General features: G+C 42.0%; 1 protein-coding gene across 1 annotated transcript in view; it reads right to left on the bottom strand.

Moving 5' to 3' along the window:
* Positions 1-23327, bottom strand: part of LOC139469406 (uncharacterized) — a 118525-nt gene that overhangs the window by 80221 nt on the left and 14977 nt on the right. Inside the window, exons 2-19 of the mRNA XM_071251570.1 lie at positions 18491-18545; positions 16438-16519; positions 15636-15739; positions 14275-14424; positions 13603-13698; positions 13291-13415; positions 12813-13017; positions 12537-12688; positions 12067-12271; positions 11452-11633; positions 10902-11070; positions 8750-8941; positions 7638-7814; positions 6936-7121; positions 5378-5557; positions 4897-5019; positions 3370-3561; positions 2930-3109 (exon numbers count right to left, since the gene is read on the bottom strand). Of these exons, the coding sequence (XP_071107671.1) occupies positions 2930-3109; positions 3370-3561; positions 4897-5019; positions 5378-5557; positions 6936-7121; positions 7638-7814; positions 8750-8941; positions 10902-11070; positions 11452-11633; positions 12067-12271; positions 12537-12688; positions 12813-13017; positions 13291-13415; positions 13603-13698; positions 14275-14424; positions 15636-15739; positions 16438-16519; positions 18491-18545 (2755 nt within the window). The remainder of the gene's footprint in view (positions 1-2929; positions 3110-3369; positions 3562-4896; positions 5020-5377; positions 5558-6935; positions 7122-7637; positions 7815-8749; positions 8942-10901; positions 11071-11451; positions 11634-12066; positions 12272-12536; positions 12689-12812; positions 13018-13290; positions 13416-13602; positions 13699-14274; positions 14425-15635; positions 15740-16437; positions 16520-18490; positions 18546-23327) is intronic.

Genomic DNA, 23327 nt, shown 5'->3' with positions numbered 1-23327 from the left:
TATATACAATATTCCTATACAAGGCATGTGATAGCTGTAAAGATTGAGAATAGACGGATATATACAATACTCCTACACGAGGCATGTGATAGCTGTTTGGATGAGAAAAGACGGATATATGCAGTATCCCTTCAGAAGGTCTGTGATAGCTGTTAGAATGAGAATAGACGCATATAAGCAATATTCCTACATTAGGCAAGAGCTAGCTTTAAGGATGAGAATAGAAGGATATATGCAGTATCGCTACATAAGGCATGTGATAGCTGTTAGGATGAGAATAGACGAATATATGCAGTATCCTTACACAAGATTTGTGACAGCTGTAAGGATGAGAATAGACGGATACAAGCAATATCCCTATATAAGGCAAGAGCTAGCTTTACGGATGAGAATAGACGGATAAATGCAGTATCCCAACACAAGGTATGTGATAGCTGTTAGGACGAGAATAGACGGATATATGCAGTTTCCCTACACAAGGTATTTGAAAGTTGTAAGAATGAGAATAGACGGATATATACAATATCCCTAAACAAGACAAGCGATAGGTGTTAGGATGAGAATAGACGGATATATACAATATCCCTAAACAAGACAAGCTAGAGCTGTTAGGATGAGAATAGACGGATATATACAATATCTTTACACAAGGCATGTGATAGCTGTTTGGATGAGAATAGACGGATATATGCAGTATCCCTACAGAAGGTCTGTGATAGCTGTTAGAATGAGAATAGATGCATATAAGCAATATCCCTACATTAGGCAAGAGCTAGCTTTAAGGATGAGAATAGAAGGATATATGCAGTATCCCTACATAAGGCATGTGATAGCTGTTAGGATGAGAATAGACGGATATATGCAGTATCCTTACACAAGATTTGTGACAGCTGTAAGGATGAGAATAGACGGATACAAGCACTATCCCTATATAAGGCAAGAGCTAGCTTTACGGATGAGAATAGACGGATAAATGCAGTATCCCAACACAAGGCATGTGATAGCTGTAAGAATAAGAATAGACGGACATATGCAGCATCCCTACACAAGGCATGTGATAGCTGTAAAGATGAGAATAGACGGATATATGCAGTATCCCTACACAAGGCATGTGATAGCTGTAAGACTAAGAATAGACGGATATATGCAGCATCCCTACACAAGGCATGTGATAGCTGGAAGGATGAGACTTGACGGATATATGCAGTATCCCTACACAAGGCTTGTGATAGATGTAAGGATGAGAATAGAAGGATATATGCAGTATCCCTACACAAGGCATGTGATAGCAGTAAGGATGAGAATAGACGGATATATGCAATATCCCTACACAAGGCATGTGAGAGCTGTAAGGGTGAAAATAGACGGATATATAGAGAATCTCACCCGACTGTCTTTTGATATCAAATATATCAACACGAGTTGATAAAAGTGGAAAAATTCCGAGGCTTGCCGAGGATTTCTTCCACTTATATCAACGAGTGCTGATATATTTGATATCAAAAGACACTCGGGTGAGATTTAATTTATCCTCAAACATCATTCTTCCAACTTTTTCAATTTGTAGACAGTAATTAGCAGTGTCTTCGGTGTGAAAAGTACTGCTAACAGCTTCAGTAGCAGAGCCATTAGTGATGTTATTTGATTGTGACGTCATGGTAACCCGTGACGTCACAATGGTCTGCAAAGCATTTTGATGTAATGTCATTGCAGCGATATAGAATACTAAACGAGCTCCCGTGTAATAACAATATTATGAAACGAGTGAATAGCGAAAGCGAGTCAGATACCACAACTATTCACAAGTTTCATAAAATTGGTTTTACACGAGAGCGAGTTTAGTATTTTATTTATTACTTGTCATTTATAATGTTTTTAGAATTATACTGTTGAGTGTAAATAGGCTGACACCAACACGATCCATGGCATAATCCAACTGAGTTTAACAGAATAATACTTCAAACACGTCAAAAGTTGAAACGTATAAATTTAATATCATACAATGGTCCACCTTTAGAATTCAGGCGTTCGTCCCACAAAATTATCGTGGTGCTAAGGCTATCACAACTCACATAATTTAACTTAGACTAACGACTGTCGTTGCGCTAGAGTACGATCGCCATATGGAACGGGGCCTTGCACCTCAAAGTTAACAATCACGTCACAATACCCGGTGATGTAATTTGTTGAATTTTGTTGCAAGATCCATCGGCGAAACAATGCCATGTGACGTCCGCCTAGAAACAAGGTTTCTGGGGTCGTCGAGTGTGCATAAGCTCCTCCCAGTGATCTATCATCTCCACAAACAATGTCGTTGAATAAGCCAAGGGATGTGTAGAGCTTTCAATATTTGTTTGTGAAACGTGTTCCGAGAGTACATAAGCACGCGTTTTGGTATTACACAATGAAAGTGATAGCTGTAATGATGAAAGTAGACGGACATATACAGTATCTTTACATCAGACTTTAAGGATGATAATATACGGACATATAAAATACCCAAGGCTTAAGGTTCCTTTGCAGTGTTGCCTTGCTATTCATGACGTAGTAAATATGTGTCGACATCATACATCGCCACTCCTTTTGTCTTTAGTCATCACACTTCTTAAGTAATCGAATAATCGAGTTGGAAGAGCCATCATATATACTACTCAAAACGAGTTAAAGAACATCCACAATTATAAGGATGTGCGTTGCAATACAGAGCAGCCATGATATATTAACTAGTGTCATATGTGAAACATCAGGTGTTCTTTAACTTCCGTTGAGTAGTGTATATGATATTTCGCTCCATGTGAGATATTCCTTATTTAGTTTAAACTGGGAGGAAAATAGATCCATGGATTGGCAGCGTTACTTTGGACAATATTCTGACCTTTGAGGCAGTGACAATGTGACACCCAGGTATGCTTTCAGATCAACTACTCACCATTGCAAGTAGGATCAGATCCAGACCAGGTGCCAGATGCTTGACATGTCCTCTTCTCATTGCCGCCCAAGGAGAAGCCCAGCTTGCAACTGTACATGATCTCATCCTCGTAAAAGAAAGTCTGCTTCAAAGTGTGTATGACGCCATTGCTGATGTCACTTGGTCGAGGACATGTGTTCCCTAAAACACGGATGATGTGGATATAAAATAGAAAGTGTGTATCACGCCATTGCTGATATCACTCGAACAAGGGCATTGTTCCACGAAACACGGGAGATGTGAACATAAGAAACATTCCGGATACTGATGCTGTTAGTAACTTCCAAACACTTCAAAAACAGGTACAAGCAAATTGATCATCATGATGAGTTCATTGTCCAAATGTTGTGATTCCACATACCACCAGAGATGTTGCATGAACAGGCACAGAAGTCACTTACGGACACAGGAGTGGTTAACAAGGTACACGTCATGTCGCCTGAGGCCTGTCTCGCCCTCCACGATGTACACCGAGTTGGTTCCATTTTCAAACAGTTTGAATCCGGCGTTGCAGGTACAGGTGTAGGATCCCGAGGGAGAGTTCTGGCAGTTGTGTTGGCAGCCGCCGTTACCGTCACTACACTCGTTGATATCTGTCGATATACATATTATGTCACACATTCTCACATCATGAAACAAACAGCTTTTTATTTGAATGTTCTATATGTTTAATTTATGTTAACTATATATGTGGCTAATTAGGTTAGTGTTAAATCGGTTGGATGTGCTTCCTTCGCAACTCATCCATTATTACAGGAAGCTGGGAATGTAATCGAGGTGCCTCCTGGTCCCATGACCGAGGTGATGATTGTGTAGCATCAAAGCAGATTAGAGCAGCTGCGGCGCAGTTTGAACGTACATGGCTTGATCTCATCAAAAAAGACTTAGCAATAGTTACTAGTATGAGGTCCATCATTATGCTCTTATTTCCAATCTATTATTCATCTTATTCTGCATCCGTTACCTGAGTAACACGTACATGTATGTGTACGTGCTAACTTTGTGTACTGTACTGGATGTCTGATTAGAATGTCATGTGAGTCATGCACTCTGGCATTCCGACTACTTGTGTAGGGACGATAGCGAACAAGTTGTGTCTCTCCGTGGAGTGCCCAAACCACCCCGGGGAGTGCCCAAACCACCCCCTGGAGTGCCCACACCACCCCGTGAGTTGCGTGTTTTGGTTGTTCATTCAGGACACTGCTAATAGCGACACTAGTGCCGTTGTTTCTGACATATGATGAACATATGTTAATGAGTCACTCCCAATTAGTAATGATTCCAGGTGTTCACGAAACAGTGAGCGTATCATGCCCCACTGGTGAAACCAGTCACCTACACACACAGAGGCTGGTCATATGGCTAACCTGAATACACACTGCAACACAGCACAAGTCTAGACGTCCATGGAGAAGGTTTGACGCAGCCTCACAGGGATGATCTTTTTCTCAGGATGATTTTCGTTCTTAATATGATGTTGGTGTTAGTTTGATGTTGTTTCTCAATACGTTGTTATGTCTCAGCACGAAACAATTTCTCAGTAATACTTATTATTTCAGCTGTTTATTTAGTTAATGTATGCAGTGAGTTTGAGTTATAAACTGAATGCATTTTGTATTCAGGTTTTGAGTGTGGGTCCCTACAGTGCAAACGTTCAGTCGTGAGTGTTAATTTCTGCTCTCTTCTTCGAACATCCTGCATGACCCCTCGGCGTCATCCGCGTTAGAGGATGTTCCATTGGACTGATGATGCAACAACCAGACAAACAAATCGCATGCCTCATCAATACAGTCTTTGACAAAACTTGCCTCACAAATGTCACTCTGCATTGCAGTGTGTTTGAACTACGCTGAAATGGACACAAGACAAACCTTATTTTACGGAGCTGGGGCTGAACAGATATTTAGTACACGCCGTTGCACACGAACCTTCACACTGTATTGTAGTTCCAGGCGTGTAGCCGGGTCTGCATATACACCTGTGGGAGCCCATCGTGTTCACACACTTCTGAGTAGACAGGCACGGGGACCTATCTGCACACTCGTCTATATCTGGAGAGAGAAAACAGATCACATTAGTGTTCAAACGAAGACTTAATATTTCGGGAAAACTTAACACTTGTCATTACAAATTTCAAAATGAACGTGAAGGACAGTTATGTCCATCTCACTTCAATAAACGTACGACCCAGCCTGTATATGATACTAATTATATTGATGACGCTTCCCAGTGCTATATATGTGGCATTAAAATCCGTGAAATGATGCTTACTTGTTCGTTTGTTGTATGGAGTCCGGGGTATTCCCGATGATTCAGTGTTTGGTGACATACAATCAACCAAGTCACCGTTTCATGTTTCTGTTTGATGTTCAAAGGGGTAAATAGTTTAACGCAATTCTCAATACATACCCACACATGTGACGTCATCAAACGCGCCGTTCGCATTACAGGTAAGAAGGGCGGTGGTTGTGTTTGTTGTGGAGGCCCAGTAGCCGTCGGAACACGTCAAGGTCACCTTGTCCTCGAAATCTGCTGGCTTGTCCACGTTCAGCGAAGCCATTGGGACTTGTGGGAGAGGACATTTTATCCCTGAAACGAAAAGTACCGTCACATCAATGATAATAGATGTGACAAAGTATCCTACTTCGGACAATGTATTGTGGATCAGGGATACCGCAACATATTACTTGTAGCTGTATGGTGAAATCCTTTCCAGATTGCATCAATGAAATGTAGCAGTGGTCTGTCGTCATCACAATAACATATCATCTGAGTAATAAAGTGTTTCAAGCACATCTCGGGCTAATGTCCATAACCCTTCCTTACCCAACATGTGACATAATGATTACTAATTGAATTCCATAGGTGACAATGTGGATCAACTTGGACACCACGAATCGTTTGTCTTCACGTGAAAGAATAAGTGTTTCCTCTTGTTATACTCTGTAATAAACATCAGATGTGTCGAGATATTGAAATATTCCGTGCAAGTGGGGCGGTATTCATACACTCTGTACTTACTCTCCAAATTAGGACCTGTATTGATATTCTCTCTACTTACTCTCACAATTGTGGGAGGTGCTAGTGCACAATGTTCATACTTTCACAAGTGGGGGTAGTATTCATATAATCTTGCTGCCATGAGTGATGGTGGGTATTAATATACTCTGTACTTAGGGAAGACGTTGATGGTATGTTCTCACTAGTGGAGGGGGTATTCATGTACTCTGTACTTACTATCACTAGTGGAGGGGGTATTCATGTACTCTGTACTTACTCTCACTAGTGGAGGGGGTATTCATGTGCTCTGTAGTGGAGGGGGTATTCATGTGCTCTGTACTTACTCTCACATGTGGTATGGTATCTACTTACTCTCAATAGTGGAGCGTTGTTCATACACTTTCTTAGCCTCAGAGATGGGGCGGTATTGATATACTCTGTACTTACTCTCACGGGTGATGGCGGTATTGATATACTATGTACTTCCTCTCACAAGTGGGGGCGGTATTGATAAATTCCGTACTTACTCTCACAAGTGGGGGCGGTATTGATATACTCTGTACTTACTCTCACGGGTGATGGCGGTATTGATATACTATGTACTTCCTCTCACAAGTGGGGGCGGTATTGATAAATTCCGTACTTACTCTCACAAGTGGGGGCGGTATTGCTATACACTGTACTTACTCTCACAAGTGGGGTCGGTATTGATATACTCCGTACTTACTCTCACTAGTGGGGGAGGTATTGATATACTCCGTACTTACTCTCACAAGTTGGGGCGGTATTGATATACTCTGTACTTACTCTCACAAGTGGTGGCGGTATTGATATACTCTGTACTTACCCTCACAAGTGGGGGCGGTATTGATATACTATGTACTTACTCTCACAAGTGGGGGCGGTATTGATGTGGTTTGTACTTTCTCTCACAAGTGGGGGCGGTATTGATATACTCTGTACTTACTCTCACAAGTGGGGGCGGTATTGGTCCACGTGTTGGTGGTGTTGCAGAGTCTGCGGGATGATCCTTTAATCTCATAGCCGGCGTTGCACGTGTATTCCACGATTGCCCCATAGGATGTTGCATCTGTGCTGGTGATGATTTTAGATGTAGCATCCGTCACAGAAGGAGCTGAACCACACTTGGCAGCTGAGGGGGAACACGACTGAGTCAGATATGTGTTGGTTATAAAAGTCAAGTTGCATTGCTAGATGGATATAGAGCCCTACTCATGAGTCAATGTCACCGTAACATCTACATGGGTGCCTGAACGTACCATCGGTCAACAACATTGGTTTCATACACAATCTGGAACGAAACGTCATCAAACTGATTGCAAGGCAAGATTGTGATCTTTGGATCACATAAATTAGGCTATCACAGTTAAAGTCATTTTACAGTCACTTTCATGGCAAGGTTATTCTTAATCATACTTCATAGTAATGATATTCTTACTCATACTTACAAAGCAAGGTTATTCTAACAGATATTTACATAGTAAGGTTAATCTTACAGATACTTACTTAATGTCTTTTGGTATGACGCGGTCGGGAATCGAACCTCGGACCTTCCACTCGCCAGGTGGACGCTCTGCCTCTAGATCACGGAGGCGGCCTTTCACATACTTGCATAGTAAGGTTATGCTAACATACTTAGGTTACTTACATTCACACGTGGGTAGCGTCATCCACTTTCCGGATGTACTACACGTCACTTCCGGTGTCCCTTTCATAGTGAATCCATTGTAGCATTCATAGACAGCTTTATTGTTATAGGTAACAGCTCCACTGTAGTTCTTCACAAAACCAAACTCAATGGCATCCGGCGCTCCACAGTATACCACTGAAATGTATGACAGGAAGGAAAATGCAGTGATTGGAAGAAAAGCTCTTTCTACGATTAGAAAGTCTGGCTGGACCACTCATTCCAAGTAGTTTATCCTGAGTTACATGAAGACAATTCATTTGTGTCGATTGGTTCGATTGATTCGGATACATTTTGATTGTGTTGTCCGTAGGCTGTTATAAAGATTTGGAGTGCGGTTATGTTAGTTAACGTCTGAGACCAGTAATATATGATCCTAACCTCAGATGTTCTTGGCTTAATACCCTGACCAGTAATATATGATCCTAACCTCAGATGTTCTTGGCTTAATACCCTGACCAGTAATATATGATCCTAACCTCAGATGTTCTTGGCTTAATACCCTGACCAGTAATATATGATCCTAACCTCAGATGTTCTTGGCTTAATACCCTGACCAGTAATATATGATCCTAACCTCAGATGTTCTTGGCTTAATACCCTGACCAGTAATATATGATCCTAACCTCAGATGTTCTTGGCTTAATACCCTGACAGGTATTATGTGATCCTAACCTCAGATGCTCTTGGCCTAATACCCTGACCAGTAATATATGATCCTAACCTCAGATGTTCTTGGCTTAATACCCTGACCAGTAATATTTGATCCTAACCTCAGATGTTCTTGGCTTAATACCCTGACCGGTATTATGTGATCCTAACCTCAGATGTTCTTGGCTTGATACCCTGACCGGTATTATGTGATCCTAACCTCAGAGGCTGGGAGGTTAATACCCTGACCGGTATAATGTGTGATTCTACCCTCACAGATTCTAGTGTTAACACCCTGGTAGGTAATTAGGTGATAAACATATTGTGTTTTCAATATATCTAGGTCTGAGCTACCTAGATTTATACGCGTTAAATACAATTTGGAATCGAATGTGCAAAGTGACTAACATTGACCTGCTTACCCTGACAGGTGGGGTATCTTGGTTTGTCCCATTTTCCTCCTTTCTCACATACGAAAGAAACAGTATCTTTTTGATAATATTCCTCCTGTTCGAACGAGTATCCAGTTGTGCAGCTGACAGTCACAGAGCTGAGGTAGGCTGTGGCGGGAGATGATTTCGCCATGTTTGTGGAGTCAGGAATAGAAGGGCAGTCTGATAAAATACAAAAGTATCATTGAATAAAAATACACACAATGCTATGTGGGGGGAATATCCTCTGTTGACTGTCCCTCAAATCTCATAATGACATAGATGTACTGCTCATTTACTTTCCCATCTTCCGGAGGCAAGGGAGGTAACAGACTGTAAAAGTCCAGTTTCTAACCTTGGAGAAATAGACTGGACTCTTGGAGTTATAGAGGATATTTCATGGGTCGGGTGAAAAAGCATGTTTCTCTCATCTCGTGGCGGGGGAAATGAGATATTTTGTTATATACATTTTGTGTAGCTGTCTTCCAGAAAATTAATACATATCATTACAAATGTAAAACCGTGAAACGTAAATTCTCCCTATGTAGCACACAAGGATGGTTCACCACTCCTTGTTTTTGCGATTGAAAAAGTAGTTTCGTGTTTACAAAATCTTACAAAAAATATTGAAAAAAAGTATGCAAAAAATATTTAGGGTCACGAAAATTCTTTATCATATATTTAGATATGATTATATACAAAATCAACTTTAACAAAGCATATTCTTGAAAACTAGGAGACACGCCGGTCAAGTAACAAAAATGGTTCTTGTCGAAAAGATAAGTCTGAGTTAAATGAAGTGAATAACAAAAGGACCTAACGTAAAAGAAACGTCAACAGTTTGTGTACGGGCTCGTCACTTACGACGAAAGGAGACAATATAAGGGGAGGTAACTCTTGTAAGGCAATAGTTCTGTCAGAGTGATATGGTCACTACAGTGAAATATCAAGTGTAATGTTCACTGCAATGAACATATCACTTTTCTAAACTTCGGAAATCTCAGTCTTTAATACGGAAGAATATGATAAATAGTTATATATATATTAACGTGGGCTAATACAAATCGCGTAAAAGATCGACATTTGGTTCATAAATAACGTAGCGACTGCCGTAAATAAATAGTTGCAAGGCATGTGTTACCGTCAACAGGTAGTTTTCAACTCTTTTCGTGCTTTAAAAGCGAGGTGATTTGACTCACTTCGCGAGGTAAGATCCGTTTTATTGCAATAAAGATGTTGATTATCGATCACATTGATTTCACTGGGTGCCGCCATTTTACGTGAAACAAATGCAAATCATAAGAGAGGTGGAATCTGATTGATCAATAGGATGGATGTAGAAGGGATATAACTCGTAATATCCACTGGCAGACCCTGGAGACGCTAGCGCAGTTCGGCAAGGGTGGAAACGGGACCAGTCAGGTAACGCCCGTGCCTCGGGAAGATGCCAAGGAGCTGACCTGATCTACCTCATAGGTAAGTTACCCAGCTCTCTCAGCACTTTCTGTGTCAGTCCTTGGCAACAGAGAGCGGTGTGTCTAGTGTTTCTGAGTGGTCAATAGGAGGGACGTAACTCGTAATAGCCAAGTAGCGCTACGATCGAACCACAAAATTCCAGCATAGATCGGCAAGGATGGAAACTGGACTTTAACTTCTTTGCATCGGGAAAAACTTTCTTGGCAATGCCATAGTTGGAAACAGATACGATAAAATACAGAAACTAACTTTGCTTCATATTCATCGGAGAGCTATACACAGACATCACTACACGAGTTTTAAGATAAATGGTATATATATCTGTTTCTTGCACACCCTAAAATCACACTTTTTGGCATCGAATCGAAACGTATTTTGTCTATTCACATGATTGTAGTTGAACTTTGATACACAATGACTTACTGATTAATACTCAAACTAGTGTGACCCTCCACAAAATGGTTTCGGATACATCTGTAAATTATCAAGCGATGATGATAATACAACCTAGATACACAGACGTACGTGAATAGGACAGCAGTCCGAACAATCTGACCTGGTCATCAGCCAATCACGGACATCTCACACATGTTTGTTACCAGCCATCTCAAATGGGTTTCTTATCAACAGGTGTGTAAGAAACGTAATGCTTATAAATGATCCTCACCTATAGAGAACTCAAACTGGAAACCTCCCATGTCCTGAATGAGGCTAGACTTGAACCTGACGTAGAGAGTGTTGCCTCCGTTGACGCTGGGAAGAGCAGACGTTAGATCCCCTGTGTACCCGCTGCCCGTATGGAGGACTCCAGCCGAGGCGTCTGAACCATTGTATATCTGACGTATAGTGAAATTTAAATTACCATTTGTTTATCAGAACAGTTTCACTGCGCTATGTGGTTTATTGTGATTTCAATATCAGCCCTGCTCACGGTATAGTCTTAGAGGCATTCCAAATGTAGTGAGTGAGGGAGTTTGGTTTTACACCGCTTTAAGAAATATTCCAGCAATATCCCGGCGGGGGACACCAGAAATGGGCTTCACACATTGTACCCATGTCGGGAATCGAACCCGGGTCTTCAGCGTGACGAGAGAACGCTTTAACCACTAGGCTACCCGACCGCCCCCATTCCAAATGTAACATGCCCAATACATAGATATGGTTCTATCATATTACCTCTTTCTGAAGTGTCTTTCATAAGATATTTGTATTCGTACCTCGATTAGATCCTTTCCAACGGTCTCCAGAACAAGGTAGAGGAACTTGACCATGAGGTTCCTGTTTGCATCACTCGGGGCCTGAATCTTCCAGGAACAGGTCACTGAGGTCGGGTACCTCTTCTTCCTGAATCCAGGTGAGGACACTGTGCCACTAGCTGCTTGTATCTCAACGTTGCATCCTGTAGATGAATGTCATATAGATTTAGAGTTTACTTCTTGGTTAGAACATGACTGAATCAATGCTGTGTTTATTGTACCACTACCTGCTTGTATCTCAACGTTGCATCCTGCAGATGAATGTCACATAGATTTAGAGTTTACTTCTTGGTTAGAACATGACTGAATCAATGCTGTGTCTATTGTACCACCAGCTGCTTGTATCTCAACGTTGCATCCTGTAGATGAATGTCACATAGATTTAGAGTTTACTTCTTGGTTAGAACATGACTGAATCAATGATTGTCTATGGTGCCATTAGCTGCTCGTGTCTCAACCATGCATCCTGCAGAATACGGATATAGAGTAGATAATAGATTCACTTGTCGTGAATGTAGTATACGTCTACAGTACTCAATGCACACAATGTTTAATGTGATCCTGGACACAACCTACCATTCTTAACCCTTAGTTTGATGCCACGTCCTCCACCAGATGTGTCTTTCCCTTTCAGGATAATCCGTATTTTACTGGCGGTGGAGAAATAGATGGCTGGTGAAGAGAGATCCGCACGCCTGGAGGCCATCAGCAGAGTATCGTCATACCCTTCACCATTGTACACCATCAACATCCAGTCAGGGGCGAGGTCAACTTCCTCCACCTGAACAAAACAATAGGTGTGATTACTTGTTTGTTCGCGTATTCTACAGGAAGAAACACATATCAATATACCCATACTCTCATGTCCCGTGCATAACAGTATCATGTGCAGAGTATTCAACAAAGACAGAAAGTATTGCTTCATTGTTACACGAAAAGATATGTAAACATACAATACATGCATCAGCAATTTTATATGTGCTTTATAATTATCATAGATATGTATTTTTTCTTGACTTTAATGTTTTACATGTGATAAACTTTACCATGAGAGTGACAATTGTATTGTCTGAGCTGGACACCAACCACTCCAGATGGAAGCCGCTGGGCGGGGTGCTGGGGAAGAATGGGGACGTCAAGTCTGTCCACGATGATCCAGCTGTGATAGGGCGGACGTCCGTAGAGAGGGCACTGGATGCTGCGAACAGAATTCAGAATTCTGGTACAGTTGATCTCGCAAGTATTACATAAATCATTAGGTAGTGTGAATGCTACACACATTGCTGCACAAATCCTTGACGTATTATCCACACATGACTTACACGAGGACCAGGTGAGGTCGAAACCAAACGTTGTAACGGAAGAGTCAGATGTAAGACGCAGCAGCATCATGTTGTTGGTGCTGAAGATGACCTTGTTGTCCAGACTGCCTGTCAGTGTCTCCAACACTCGGGTATCCTGAATCGTCTGGCCTCCAACCCTCACTTCCAGCAAATCCACCTTGTCTTCCAGGCGCACAGAGCTGAACTGAAGGATGCAACACACCAGGATGCAAATCACTCATGCTGTGCATCTCCACTTACAAAAACATATAAACATTAGTGCATGTCAACTTCGCTGATATTATTGAACAATGTGGCAGAGTATCCTCCCCTCCCTTGCACTGAATCATACTTCCCTAACCAGCAGCATGTTCAAACTGGAACAGTCGCGAGAGGACGCGTTGGGGATATTATCTATGTTTCATTTCGAGTGTATACATGATGTGTTCAGAACGTTACTTCCTAAACCCCTGCCTACCGTGACACCTAGCTGTGTTCCAGGGGGTGAGATGATGGTCCACATGCAGTCGGCGTTGTTTGCGTAGCCGCTGAAATAGTTGATGCTGCCACTTGCGCCGGTCTTTGTAAATGTGCATCTTGAACCTGTACATACCATGTAAAAAGTGAATTCAGCTCAAACTGTGGCTTAAATAAACAAGTAATGAATGTGGATGTACAGCATTTCAACACAACTAATGCTTCTGTACCGGGTGTAGGTACTTGTTATCAACAATGCAACAAATTTTGGATTTGTTTCATGAGAGTTCCCTCTACAGTTAGTGTCACTTACTGCAGTCCATCTCGTCCCTGTTGTTGTCGCAGTCGTTGATGCCGTCACACTTCCACTTGTTGTTCAGGCAGCTGCCACGTCCACAGTCGAAAGAACCTGGTAATTTAAAAATGAAATTGATAAATTGCAAATGATTCCGGGGCATTTGAGTTGCTTACCATGCAAGTTATTTTTCGTTTAAGCTCCAAATCACTGTTTCTTGATTGGCTGATAAATGAATAGGCGGGGTTTGTCTTGCATTATGCTGTGAACGATGTCACTGATTCGTATTCTTGTTTACAGTCTTCTGTGTGTCAAATAAGAAGTATGTTAACTTATTATTGTTGACGTATTACTTAATACGAAGTGATTTCAATATGGTGATTATTTTGTGTCCATGGAGTTGTACGTAACTCCGCTACACAATATATGCACATCGCTGTTTTACCTTTATACCTACAGAAACGCCAAAGAAAAATTACTGAAGTCAAATCGTATAAATAAATACGTCCACAATAATAACATCATAGACAGCTAAATGATGTTCATGGGTTTGTGTTTGGAAACAATATTTGAAAAAACCTTGCATGGTACTTGTGTACCTGATGTTCATGTATCGTTATCAAAATCAAGTGAGACTACGGTAATAGAGAGAACATATGTTGTATTGTTTAAGTACGGAAAGTAACATACCTTCTAAACATGATGGATTCTTGCAAAAGAAAGGGAGACGACTCTGACATGGCACAACCTTCCAGCGACCGTTCTTCTGTACAGCTGCACAATCTCCTTCCTTGACACTGGCTGGGGGCTCGTTAACATCCCAGTAGCCCTGACAGGGATCTGAGGTCAGGAGAAACACGTTAACCATGTTTACTAAACCTCCCAGTAGCCCTGACAGGAATCTGAGGTCAGGAGAAACACGTTAACCATGTTTACTAAACCTCCCAGTAGCCCTGACAGGGATCTGGGGTCAGGAGAAACACGTTAACCATGTTTACTTAACCTCCCAGTAGCCCTTACAGGGATCTGAGGTCAGGAGAAACACGTTAACCATGTTTACTTAACCCCCCAGTAGCCCTTACAGGGATCTGAGGTCAGGAGAAACACGTTAACCATGTTTACTTAACCTCCCAGTAGCCCTTACAGGAATCTGAGGTCAGTAGAAACACATGTCCATGTTAACTAAACCTCCCAGTAGTTTTCACAGGAATCTGAGGTCAGGGGAACACATAACCATGTTTATTAAACGTCCCAGAAGCCCACACAGTAATCTGAGAACAGGGGAGAACACATACACATGTTTACTAAACCTCCCAGTAGTCCTCACAGGAATCTGAGGTCAGGGGAACACATAGCCATGTTTACTAAACCTTCCAGTAGCCTACACAGGAATCTGAGAACAGGGGAACACATAGCCATGTTTACTAAACCTCCCAGTAGCCTACACATGAATCTGAGGTCAGGGGAACACATAGCCATGTTAACTAAACCTCCCAGTAGCCCTCACAGGAATCTGAGAACAGGGGAACACATAGCCATGTTTACTAAACCTCCCAGTAGCCTACACAGGAATCTGAGGTCAGGGGAACACATAGCCATGTTAACTAAACCTCCCAGTAGCCTACACAGGAATCTGAGAACAGGGGAACACATAGCCATGTTTACTAAACCTCCCAGTAGCCCTCACAGGAATCTGAGGTCAGGGAAACACATAGCCATGTTTACTAAACCTCCCAGTAGCCCACACAGTAATCTGAGGTCAGGGGAACACATAGTCATGTTTACTAAACCTCCCAGTAGCCCTCATAGGAATCAGGTCAGGGGAACACATGGACATATTTACTTGAATCTACAATCTATGCTTCTTTTCGAAAGCGTTCAACGCTGATACAGCAGGATAATTCTTATATGAATGTAATGGCTCTTGTCGATAATAGCTTCATATTATATTGCTTATCCGGTGTAGACAATAAAAGACATGGTCTAAATTAATATACTGTAATATAACATCATAATATACTTTTGGTCATTTTGTAGACATTATTACTTACCTTTAATTTTGTCTCCAACCCAAAACATATTCCATGAGCCTGCCATGTCGGCCAAAGCCTCGTTCTCGACTTCATCTTGTATGTCCAAAGGCATTCCCTGTTCTCTGTTATAAAGCACATACGCTACAGCTTGATATTAGTAATCTACCCCGCTTGGGCATTCCAGGGTAGAGTAGGTCTATCCCCTTTTGGATTCCGGGGTGGAATAGGTTTGAATATATTCTAGTCATTAGAGGCGACAAAATGGATAGAGTGGTCGTGCCTGCTGATTGGTTAATATATCACTGGAATGTCTGGGTCAGACTTGGTCATTTACAGGACGTTGTATTATAGCTGGAATATTATTGAATGCGGCCATTAACATCAAACAAACACATTTAATGCAGTGCCAAGATTCCAGGCCAGTAATTCCGTAAAATGGCACAATGTAGCTTTAATCATATTAGAAAATATTACGTTATTCAATATTCACAGCACCAGGAATCAAGAAGTGGACCAGTGTTAATTGTACAAGAATCTATAAACGTGTTGAAAAATTGAAAGGAGTTGTCTCCCTCAGTTCATTCCTGCACGTAATAAACGTCGTTGCCCTAACTGTATCATTGTACAATTAGTTCAAGGGACGTTGACATGCCGTGATAACTAACTGCATACTGTCTTTAGCTCAAGATACATTGTATGTTTCAGTGCCGTATAGCTTTAAACGAATTCAAACACTAGATAAATATCAATAACGTTGCTATATATACACGTTTAAGGTGATTGCTACTGTATTCAAGGCGAAAGGATCGTGCATGTATACCTCACACACAGTTCCTTGGCATCCTCCCATTCCATCGCCTTTGATACTTTGAGATAACAGCTGGTTCCATAAAAAGTCCACCCTGTTAAGAAAACAAAATGACGGTATTCTTTTAAAACTGAGCATTAAGTAGCTATTTAATTTTGATAATGCGAATTATGCACATACATTCCGTCTTTGAAGTAATGGATTTCATCTTTGAATGGAATGTTTGTAAGAGCGGGGATATTTTGTCGGTCACTGCCATAAAAGGGGGACGGGGGAGAGATTGGTCTTACAACTGTGTCCTATTTTGCTGACCATCCATTACTACACTGAAGTTCCAGAGAGCATGCAGAGGCATTAACTCTACACTGGAGAAGTGGTCTGGCCTGCTTTAATTTAGAGAAGAAAGGTCTCACACATGTTTTATGCAATATCAGCCTGGTGTAAAATGACCCCGCATCTTATCGCGTCTCCTAGCTGTGTCCAGGATCAATTGGTCGTTGGTGCAAATCCCCGATCAGCCCCAGTTATAAACTTAGGTCTGCGGCACCGTGCTTATGAGTTTCAGCAAAGAGAAAAAACGTCTGCAATAGGAGTCTACAGTCTAAATCTTCCTTGTTATTATACAACCCAAATCTTAAAACGAACAATTTGAATCTTAAAGGAAACCATTAGTGGAACGAAAACGAAAGCTCACTTGCTACCAACCATCCATCTAACCTCGACGTATCCCATCTCACATTCTGATGTACACAGTGTGCTTAAAACGTGTTTATGACATTTGCCATTTGATTCCAACACACGGCATGTCACTCTGTGGCCAAGCCTTTCTACACATGCTACACTTAAAACAACAACACATGAGTCACCTTTTAGAACTTTAGATTTTGTACTGGAGAATTTTAAAATATAACAAAGAAATGCACGATGGTATCGTGTTTCCTCCTTGAGTTTACAACAAGCAATCATTTGTCTTGTGACCCATGGCCGTCCTCAACTATCATTAAATGATTGCTAAGCTCATCAGCGCTTCTCCAACTGTGTTCCGATAAGTGTATTCGTCAATACTTGACCCACCTCTGCCAACTCCAATAGGCGTGTTTAGTGAATAAGGGACCTACCGGTTAACTCAGCGATGTTTTGGATGTTTTAACAAACAAATATTCTTTCAAGTTAATTGTTTGCGGGTTTTGAAGAACTGAAATGAAATATACTATTCCAAGTTTGCTGAGGATCAAATTTTGATGATATACAAAATCATCCAAAAATTAAGATTGAAATGTCCCGGTACACAATGATTAGGTAACTCCTACAGGACCTGGGCCCACTTGCACAAAGCGATCTTAGCACTAAGATGATCGTAACTCCCATACTTTAACATAGGCGTACAATAGTATTAGCGCTAAGATTGCTTTGTGCAAGTGGGCCCTGAACTTCCTGAAGAACGGACAGAGGCATGCAGTCATGGGCACGATAAGCACGAGGTGCTTGAAACCTGTGTTTGGATGTATCGTTGCATATAATTATTAGAGAGCACGACATTTAATTCTGTGTATTAACTAAATGCACCTCAGTGTCAAATACGTCTTTTGACAAGCAAAGAATTAAGCAGATGCATCGGCAAGCTTGAAACTGGGTCAACACAAAGTCACGCTGGGAACGTCTTTGGTGTCATCCAAAGTGTGATCAGTGGGGCATGAAATGATACCAGACGTTTGGATTAGACAGACAGGTGGACGGCAGCGTTCCACCACATAGCGGGAAGACAGGTTCCTTCTGATTGCTGCAAGACTTCATCACTTCGTGACTGCCATCACACTCAGAAATAACAATGCGTAATCGTCTCCGCGAGACTCGTCTGCTGTCGCGGAAGGCATGCATCTGCATCCAACTGACCCGACATCAGAGCAAGGCACTCGCGGATATGGCTAGTGTTTAAAGCGTTCGCTCGTTACGCTGAAGACCCGACATGGGTGCAATGTATAAAGCCCATTTCTGGTGTCCCCCGCCGTGACTTGCCGGAATATAGCTAACAGCGGCGTAAAACCATACTCACTCACTTACTCACCTGGAGGACAGACGAGCGTCAGGTTGCCTATTTTCTCGGTAGTCTGGCCGCGACTCTGAAATATAGACAAGTATGATATGATTGTTATTGACTGCATTATTTCGTGAACATACAGACCAAACAAGTTGTATAAAGAACAGCAGAAGGCGGATTAGTTCATTTGTAAGTAGGGATATAAGTATCTGGCATCAACATATAACGGTAACCTCAGTATATCTGGAGCACACCCTGACTCACTTTCACATTGACGATATTATATTCAACTCCGCCATCGAGTAAGGGAGATAGTTCTATGGACATATGGTTATTTTATTTCAATGAATACGACGTTCCTGTGTAGATACTAGTACATGCTTGATAACGGGTTAGTATCTACATAAATTCGCATTCATCGCTATAAAGAAGTTGTATATCCATAGAACTGTTTCTCTTGTTCGGCATGCCAACTTCTCATTGGCACTTCACCATCTCTTTGACAAGCTGTGGTGTATATGAAAACTGTTTTTCAAATAATTAGATTATGATAACGCTGACACCCACAGCCACTGTCTTCTTTCATGTATTCTTACGAAATCACATCTTCGTTAGTGGTTTTAGATGTAAGTTGTATATCGGAATAAGGCAGGGCGAGTTAACGTGGACGTCGTGCTCAGTGTACTGCTGCTGTATGACGGTGATGGGCGCTAAGATGTTGAGGGAGCTCCTGCACGCAATTAACCACGCTTTCCCATCATGATGAAAATAAACAGAAAACTCGGTGTCTTCTGAAATCAAACAATGAAATCCCTCCCAGCAGACACACTGTGTTAATCATCTCCAGCGGAGTGGAGTTCATGGGGTGTTTATCAGCTGTCTTGCTATTCACTCAGATAACAACTGGGTGGGCGTGTTTCTGGGTGTTGGCCGCATTGCCTTCTTGTGTATTATTTCCCTGTTCAAGTGAGCAACAAGGTCTTTGTAGTTTGATCGTCCTGTTGGTATTAAAGTAATTATCAAGCTTTCCCAAACATTTACCCGAACAATATATTTCAAGAACATCAACAGTACAGAGACATTTACGGTTAATGTGTCTGCGTGCGAGGATGATCACGCTGGTAAAACATAACTAAATATACCTACATCTATACACTGTTTTAAGTGAGTACGTTCTTAACAGTATTTCAGTTGCATTATTGCTTGACAGCTGAATGTCGAAAGAAAGCCAGAACAGATAAAAGTATAGGGCTGTACGTGATGGTAGTTTAGAGTGACAGTGGTGTCAGTATGTGATGACAGTGATGATAGTTTGGGGTGACAGTGGTGTCAGTATGTGATGACAGTGATGATAGTTTGGGGTGACAGTGGTGTCAGTATGTGGTGACAGTGATGATAGTTTGGGGTGACAGTGGTGTCAGTATGTGGTGACAGTGATGATAGTTTGGGGTGACAGTGGTGTCAGTATGTGGTGACAGTGGTGTCAGTATGTGGTGACAGTGAGGTTAGTATGTGGTGACAGTGATGTTAGTATAGGGTGACAGTGGTGTCAGTATGTGGTGACAGTGATGATAGTTTGGGGTGACAGTGGTGTCAGTATGTGATGACAGTGATGTTAGTTTAGAGAGACAGTGGTGTCAGTATGTGATGACAGTGATGATAGTTTGGGGTGACAGTTGTGTCAGTATGTGGTGACAGTGGTGTCAGTATGTGGTGACAGTGAGGTTAGTATGTGGTGACAGTGATGTTAGTATAGGGTGACAGTGGTGTCAGTATGTGGTGACAGTGATGATAGTTTGGGGTGACAGTGGTGTCAGTATGTGGTGACAGTGGTGTCAGTATGTGGTGACAGTGAGGTCAGTATGTGGTGGCAGTGAGGTTAGTATGTGGTGACAGTGATGTTAGTATGTGGTGACAGTGATGTTAGTATGGGGTGACAGTGATGTTAGTATGGTGTGCCAGTGATGTCAGTATGGGGTGACAGTGATGTCAGTATGTGGTCTCAGTGATGTTAGTATGGGGTGACAGTGATGTCAGTATGGGGTGACAGTGATGTCAGTATGGGGTGACAGTGATGTTAGTATGGGGTGACAGTGATGTTAGTATGGTGTGCCAGTGATGTCAGTATGGGGTGACAGTGATGTTAGTATGGTGAGTGAGTGAGTTGGGTTTAACGCCGCTTTTAACATTATTCCAGTTATATCACGGCGTGTCAGCTTGATGTGGGAGGAAAGCCCGAAGTGATGCAGGTCTCAGACGTTTACCACTTCGGTGAAACCCACGAGCATGGGTATGGTGCTGACAAACCTAGAAACATAATCGGGGTGAACCGGGATTCGAACCCACAATCATAGGTTTCTGGCGTGTCCAGGGGACGCAACTCTGCACAGCGAATCGCGGCGCCTTAGACGACTGGGCCACCCGTGCCCCCGATGTTAGTATGGGGTGACAGTGATGTCAGTATGTGGTGACAGTGATGTCAGTATGGGGTGACAGTGATGTCAGTATGGGGTGACAGTGATGTCAGTATGGGGTTACATATGTTAGTATGGATGACAGTGATGTCAGTATTGGTGAAATATGTCATTATTGGGTTTCATTATGGCGTGACAGTGATGTCAGTATGGGATGACAGTGATATCAGTATGGGGACTTAGTGATGTCAGTATGGGATGACAGTGATATCAGTATGGGGACTTAGTGATGTCAGTATGGGATGACAGTGATGTTAATATGAAGCTGACGTTGTCACACACAGTAGACAATTCTGAACGTTTAGAATTTGCATGTTTCTGTGTAAACTGAGGAATAACTGGTGACGTGTACCAAACGCACATCTGTGTATTGGAGACATAACATCGGCTCTCCATTCACACAGTGGATACCCGACCAAGCCTTGTAGCCCACCGGAGGGTTTCCTCAAGACGCAGAGCTCAGCGATGCGTGTAATACGGAGCTATTATAACCTCACTATAAAGCAGGGTACATGATCAAATACTTTGTGTGGTGTGATGGTTTGTGTGGTGTGTCGGGGACAAAGGTCTCTACTCCGGACTGGCATGTGACTCGGAGGACCACTTGAATGTCACGGGCTGGACCATGAACAGTAACCTCGGGGACGAAACTCGACGGCTGTTATATTGGAAGTTGGCAGACATGGGATAAAGTTGTTGGACATGTTTCAGTATTTGATTGCTACGACTTAGGTAAACTTAAGACATAAGTGGTTAACATTAATGTCTCGTTGTGGGATCGCGAATACCATTTTGGTTATGTCAATCTGCAAGACTGTAGTCACATAAATGTAACTTATCGATACATGTAAATTGGTAAGGAACTGCCGGGCACGAGAGAGTGTACACCAATGTTTGATGATGGCTGATATGACACAAGCAATCATTTGATGGTGATGTATTTGAAAAGGGTATTATACGCGATATTACATGCATCATATCAATGAGTTTCTCACAACAGGTGAAGTGCACTAGACTTCACATGGTGGGTCGCAATTACAATACCCATTTTCCAGGTGTATACATTCTTGTGGCCAGGTGATTGGTTATGATGCTATGGATTTTCATACCCGGCTTACACGACATACCACACATACCTGAGATATCCGACATACCAAACATACCTGAGATATCCGACATACCACACATACCTGAGATATCCGACATACCAAACATACCTGAGATATCCGATATACCAAACATACCTGAGACATCCCACATACCAAACATACCTGAGATATCCGACATACCAAACATACCTGAGGTATCCCACATACCAAACATACCTGATATATCCGATATACCAAATATACCTGAGATATCCCACATACCAAAAATTCCTGAGATATCCGATATACCAAAGATAACTGTGATGTCCGACAAAGCAAATATACCTGAGATATACGAGATACCAAACATACCTGTAAGGAGATATCCGACATACCAAACATACCTGTAAGGTAAAATGCGCCCAAAAAACATTGGAAAGTTGTAACAAATCCCACACGGGGAATAGCGGTTACATTCGTGATTGTTTCGTGGTTGCTGCTCCTTACTCTAGAGAGACAGAATACCTTAATCAGGAGAGACAGAACACCTTAATCAGGAGATACAGAACACATTAATCAGGAGAAAAAGAACACCTTAATCAGGAGAAAAAGAACACCTTAATCAGAAGAGAGAACACCTTAATCAGGAGAGACAGAACACCTTAATCAGGCGAGACAGAGCACCTTAATCAGGAGAGACAGAACACCTTAATCAGGCGAGACAGAGCCCCTTAATCAGGAGAGACAGAACACCCTAATCAGGAGAGACAGAGCACCTTAATCAGGAGAGACAGAACACATTAATCAGGAGAGACAGAACACATTAATCAGGAGAGACAGAACACCTTAATCAGGAGAGACAGAACACCTTAATCAGGAGAGACAGAACACCTTAATCAGAAGAGAGAACACCTTAATCAGGAGAGACAGAACACCTTAATCTTGAGAGACAGAACACCTTAATCAGAAGAGAGAACACCTTAATCAGGAGAGACAGAACACCTTAATCAGGCGAGATAGAGCACCTTAATCAGGAGAGACAGAACACCTTAATCTTGAGAGACAGAACACCTTCATCAGGAGAGACAGAACACCTTAATCTTGAGAGACAGAACACCTTCATCAGGAGAGACAGAACACCTTAATCAGGAGAGACAGAACACCTTAATCTTGAGAGACAGAACACCTTAATCAGGAGAGACAGAACACCTTGATATTGAGAGACAGGACGCCTTAGTCTTGAGAGACAGAACACCTTAATTAGGAGAGACAGAACACCTTAATCAGGAGAGAGAGAACAAC

This window comes from Haliotis cracherodii, unplaced genomic scaffold (assembly GCF_022045235.1).
Source record: "Haliotis cracherodii isolate W230 unplaced genomic scaffold, xgHalCrac1.p SCAF_2, whole genome shotgun sequence".
Taxonomy (NCBI): Eukaryota; Metazoa; Mollusca; class Gastropoda; order Lepetellida; family Haliotidae; genus Haliotis; species Haliotis cracherodii.
This window is presented reverse-complemented; position numbering and strand designations above follow the sequence as displayed.